We start from the raw sequence: 5,569 nt of genomic DNA on the forward strand, positions 1-5,569 counted from the left end.
CACATTTACTTTATTTGATACATTTATTATTTGTGTTTTGCCACACCACTGATTAAATTAAACCAAGGAAAATATCATAAAACTAAGCAGTACAAAGTGTTCTTTTATTTCTAAAATCAATGAAATATCTGTTACTATGTTTACTTTATGGTAAGTGTGAAAATGTAAAGCCAATGGACGATGGAACTGATTACATAAAAGAACTGGTTTGTATATTAAGTTGTTTGTTGATATTTTTGTAGAGTAGAATCAGAGATGCAATGAAACATATACACTGTATTTGCTGTTAAATTGTTTAGGCATTGATGCTTTGATAATCATATTAGTTTTGTCTGCTGTCTTTAATACTAAATTATTTGTTTAACATTTTTTATAGTGCCTATAGATATAGTTTCTTTAATATTTAAAAGACTGTATTGAAAAGGCATAGCAATATTTCTAAAGTTTATAACAGCTGACTTAGTTTGTGCTAATGATTTATTGTGAGTGAAGAAACTGAAGATGGAAGGATTTGTGATTTAATATAGGGTAAAGAAGAGTGACATTTAAAAAAATGTTCATATAAATTTAATAATTAGTAGTAACTTCAAAATTGAAATTTAAAATGTCAATAATAAATAAAAAGATATGTTACTAAGGGAGATGAAATGGTGGTATCCACTGCTTACCAGATTAAAGTCATAACTTAAACATTTCTATTAGCTGGCCATAAAAGTTGAATTTTGTTTCTAAAAGCGTTGGGGGATGTGTAACTATTATAGCAACAGATGTAAAGAATAAAATGTTTCTATTTTGTGTCCTCTTCCCGTTGCAAAGCACGGGTACAACAGCTAGTATTAACATAAATCACGCAAACACACATAAACTATGATGGTAGAAGCAAGCCACACTTGTAGAACTAAGTATTGTGTTTAAAATAGCACCTAATTGGTTTCTGAATGAATGTTTTATTTTGCTTTATATCTATATATTGAAAGGCAAGCAAGTTTCTTCAAACCATTTTTTCCTAGCTTGTTTGCATCGAAGGGAAAATCTACGCATACTGTTGGAAATATTTTCCATATTTTTCATATATTTATTTTTTTAATATTTTTTTCATATTGTTGGAGATATTTTCCTGTAGGTGTGCAGAATTCCTTTATAAGTTAAAATAGGCAAAAAAATTAACATGGGCCTAATGGGTTGCTATGCTGGTGACGAAATAACAACGAAATATAAACAGAAAATCAAAATAAATAGAAGAAATTAAAAACAGATGTTTTATTAACAGCGTAGGGTGAAAATATAAAAGAATGTACATTACGTATTTTTGGCTAATCTTTTGACAACTGAACGACATCTAGTATTGATTATGTAAGTTATTTTGATGTTGTAAGTTTAAGTGGTTTAAGAATTTTGACGCCATTCAATGTACATACTTGTATGATTGATGAATAAAGTTATTTTCAATTCAATTCAATTACTGTATAGCCCTGTATAATCAAATTTGCACTTACAAACAATTTACTACTCTTTCATACCACATGGCACGTAAGTGTTTAATAGTATATTATGTACTACAGTAGTGTTGAAAATAGGTGTTTACCGGACAATTATGGTAGTTCCCGCGCCTGACTAAATTGAGTGCGGGATTACTATACGAGTCCGGTAAACAAATTTTGGTCGAGTGACGTACGATATTTTACGCCATACTCGAGCCATATCTAAGCTAACCAATAAACAAACTGTACAAATTCTGATATTTTCCCACCAACTAAATCCCTAACAAAGAGGTTATGTTTTTGTTTACAACCACTCATTTTCAAATACAATCAGCCGGTTGGTGTCCGGTAAAACTCATTACGGTACATTAGTACGTAATGAAACCCCATTTGATTAATCTGGCACCGACCAGCTGTTTTCTGGACTAAATCCTTGCGTGGGAAGTTCGTCAAAATAACGTAGTGTGGCATAAACAATATTTTATGGTTTACACCTTTCACACAAAACAATTTTAAAGCAACAGAAAGCAAAATAATCATTTAAATGACAAAAATCACTAACTTGTGTTGGTTAATTGCCTTTTGGAGTATATCTCAACTGGATCCCATGTATTTGGTTACCCTCGTATCAATTGCAAACGAAATCAGAAAGCGTTCAGAGTCGCGGACCCTTCTGGGGTTGCTTTGATGTATCTCACCCCAAGAAGCTGATAAGTTAGCGTAACGCTGGAGCCTCCCCCTCGATCGCACCATTTCCTCCCCTCCTATTGTACGTCTCTCGGTCCTCCCGTCCTATTAAAACAATTAAGCACGCCCATTAAACCACCAGAATACTCTTATTTGACAAGTTTTTTTATCTTTAGATCTTTCCCTGGGTGCTGGTCTTTGCACTTTTTAGTGTAAATATACGCTTGTTATTTTGCAATTGTTAATATAATTTTTTGTACACCAATTAACAGCTTAGCTTCTTTAGGAACTACAGTATCAGAAGGTTTCAAAGAATAACTAACTGCTCAAAAAACAAGCATAACGAGCATTACAATAGTTTTCACCAGGCTCCTTGTTCTATCACCATAATACCATTGATAAAACACTATTCTTTATCTATGATACTTTCATGAAATTACATGGTATCCTTTTCTTGTCCTTTTGTTAAAATTGGTTAAAATTTGATTTCTGTGTCGTATTTATAAAACCAGATGTTTAAAATCATGTTGCTAGTGTTTATAAACAATCTCACAAAAGAAAACTCCTGATTTATTCCCATGCAAAGCTTAAACTCTTTATAAACTATTATTCGTTTTGACTTTTTTAGAATAATTGCTAAAAACATTAACATAGTTTACCAAACAAACTATGGCGACCGAGAGTGTTCTAGCGTCAAGAGACACTTTGGTCAGGTACGGGAATCCCGTTTTGGTGTCCAGACGACCAGAAAGACCAGCGTCTCCCACAGGACTTCCAGCGGCAGCCCAGGGAGACATCGGGCTTCCGCCGACCGAGAAGGCCAAATCCACCGAGGAGGTCCTTAACTGCATCCTTCCACCGCGGGAATGGGAGGAGAACGGACAACTGTGGAGACAGACAGTGTCTAGCGAACCGGCGACCAGGGAAGATGTGAAGAAACTAGGAGAACAACTGGACACAGGGCTGCAGCAACAGCAGGCCAGGGAGACGGGGATTTGTCCTGTGAGGAGGAAGATGTTCAGTCAGTGCTTCGACGAGATTATCCGACAGGTCTGTAGTTCAAGGTCACAGTGCTGGTTCGAGGTCATTATCAATACTTTTGAGTCAGGAACGCTACATAAGCGCTTCTTTTAATCTGAATGTGGAGTACAATATGAGTGTAGAGCGGAATTAGGTGAGTGTGTGAATTTGTTACCGATTTACTTACTTCTGCAGTTCTACAGGATGGTTTTTGGCTTCTGATACAACACACCTCCTATTTATCCGCTCCTGCACCACACCTCTCCAGTTTTGTACTCTCAAATGACTCTAGCAGCCCTTGCCTATAAACACAGGCTCTAAAGAAAAATTACTTTCAGTCATACTATGTGGCAAAAGTGCTGAGTTTATCATTTGCGTAATAGAGCATCCCACCATTACTTAGCTTGATGAGATACATTTTAGAGGTGTCTATTCAATCGACTCGTTTTCTGAATTCATAAAGGGTATTCTGCGTCAACCTTGAAAATTTCTGTCAAACTTTAAAGAGGTGTCCTTAGTACATAAAGCTGAGAGACTAGTGAGACGCCAGTGAAGACGTGTTTCCGTCCTTTTTGCTTAGGTTTTTTGAAGTACCAACCATATAAAACATAAAATTTATTCAGACAAATAAAAAAATCATTCACCGATACCTACAAAGAGTATTAAGGTGTGTACAAGGTGTTTAAGGGTATATATCACGACAGTTTTCTACAATCGGACATAAATATTACCAAATATAGATAATATTTATAGTTAGGTTTATACTAGTCATATAATTGTTACTCTGGGTTAAGTTATTAGCAGAGTAATTTACAGGTGACAATCAACTGCTGCGAGAGAGGGCTGCTGCTGCTAAGGGTGCGGGATGAGATGAGAATGGCGACAGCAGCTTACCAGACTCTGTACGAGAGCAGCGTGGCCTTCGGCATTCGTAAAGCTCTGCAGGCTGAGCAGGGCAAGTGCGATATGGAGGAGACAATCGTAGAGTTGAAGGATGTCAAGGTAAGATCAAGGCCACACTACAAAAAACAGGCCGTAATGCTCGTCAAGTATGACGTCACTATAGAAGACGGCAATGACGTATTGTTTGCCATTTATGATCAGCTGCTTGTTTTCATATATTTTTTCTTCACATTACGTCATTGCCGTCTTCTATCGTGACGTCATACTTGACGAGCATTACGGCCTGGTAAGATGCAGTTTGCGAAGATGTCACGGATCCGATTTTTATGAAATTTGGTACAAATGTGTAAACCTACATTTATTCGAACGAGTTTGCGAACCAGTATGATTGGACTATGGGAACCCCTATGGGGTTTATGGGGGGACTTTAGATTAATTTGAGGTGACATCGCTGAGTTATAGGCCAAAGCACTGTATGTCATGTGATGAATCATCACCTGTTAAGGTAAGATATGGTTACGTGAGAAGACGATGCATAGCAATAGCTCCTGAGGAATACGAATTTATATTGGAGACACTGCAAAAGGTTAAAGGTTTTATACAGTCATAGTGGAGTTGAAATATTCCAAGGTGAGCTTTGTTCTTACACCCATCTAGGTGGACGAATTAAAGGTTGAAAAAGGCTGTCAAGTGCTTAAAATAATAAAACATGGAAATTAGCGTTCAATTATCATCGAAATAATCCCACCTTTATATGTATATATATATGTTCTAGGCGGAGCTTGAACGACAAGTGGCCGAACTTAGGGCGAAGGCCGAGCAGATAGAGAGACGAGCAAGCGAGCTGAGACAGGCTGAGGAGAGAAAACATTCTGAGGAAGTTGATTTTCTCAAGAAGACGAACCAACAGTTGAAGTCCCAACTGGAGGGGATCATTGCGCCGAAAAAGTAGTCAAATTGGAAGATTCCCTTGAACTCGTACGATCAGCCTTTCATCATTGCCATTTGTTTAATTGTGTAGTTTAAAATTTTGCATTTCCTTACAATGAAGCTTCAACGATTAGAAAAGACTACACAAAGGTTGATCATTTACTTTACTAATATTAATTTTGTCTGTCATTCATAAATAAATTATCAACAGATATTGCAAGTAGCATTCTCTCTTACATAAGAACCAGCTGTTGTACCCGTGCTACGCAACTAGAATAAAAGGCGGAAAGTAACACATTTCCGTCTATACCTCTTTTGCCTGGACTATAACACAACGTTAATTTAAGTTTATCTTCCAGGTAACGAATTTTATTCTCTTTATTTATAGCTTGTTTTGCTAAAATTAAAGTTATCACCTCAAATACACCGAACGTGCTGATAAATTACTGTTTGTCCTCTTCTATTGCCACTAAATATTAAAGCCTTCGTCGTTAAGTTAAATCGTAAATTGAAAAAGAAAAATGTGTGACATCAAACGTTAACTGCAT

General features: G+C 36.4%; 1 protein-coding gene across 1 annotated transcript; it reads left to right on the plus strand.

Annotated features, from left to right (window-relative positions):
- The first annotated feature begins 2,731 nt into the window (after positions 1-2,731).
- On the plus strand, positions 2,732-5,199 carry LOC128995125 (33 kDa inner dynein arm light chain, axonemal-like). The gene is made up of 3 exons (XM_054420030.1): positions 2,732-3,218; positions 4,005-4,190; positions 4,867-5,199. Exons 1-3 carry the CDS (start codon positions 2,838-2,840, stop codon positions 5,041-5,043), a joined length of 744 nt encoding a protein of 247 aa, XP_054276005.1. The 5' UTR covers positions 2,732-2,837; the 3' UTR covers positions 5,044-5,199.
- The last annotated feature ends 370 nt before the right edge of the window (positions 5,200-5,569 follow it).

Source organism: Macrosteles quadrilineatus, unplaced genomic scaffold, assembly GCF_028750875.1.
Source record: "Macrosteles quadrilineatus isolate MER2022 unplaced genomic scaffold, UCM_ALF_1.0 Scaffold_5__1_contigs__length_97177068, whole genome shotgun sequence".
In the NCBI taxonomy this organism is placed as follows: Eukaryota; Metazoa; Arthropoda; class Insecta; order Hemiptera; family Cicadellidae; genus Macrosteles; species Macrosteles quadrilineatus.

Coding starts and splice junctions, on each gene's coding strand:
- LOC128995125 (XM_054420030.1), top strand. CDS start 2,838: ATGGCGACCGAGAGTGTTCTAGCGTCAAGAGACACTTTGGTCAGGTAC. Junction 3,219..4,004: donor TCGACGAGATTATCCGACAG/GTCTGTAGTTCA, acceptor AGTAATTTACAG/GTGACAATCAACTGCTGCGA. Junction 4,191..4,866: donor TAGAGTTGAAGGATGTCAAG/GTAAGATCAAGG, acceptor TATATGTTCTAG/GCGGAGCTTGAACGACAAGT.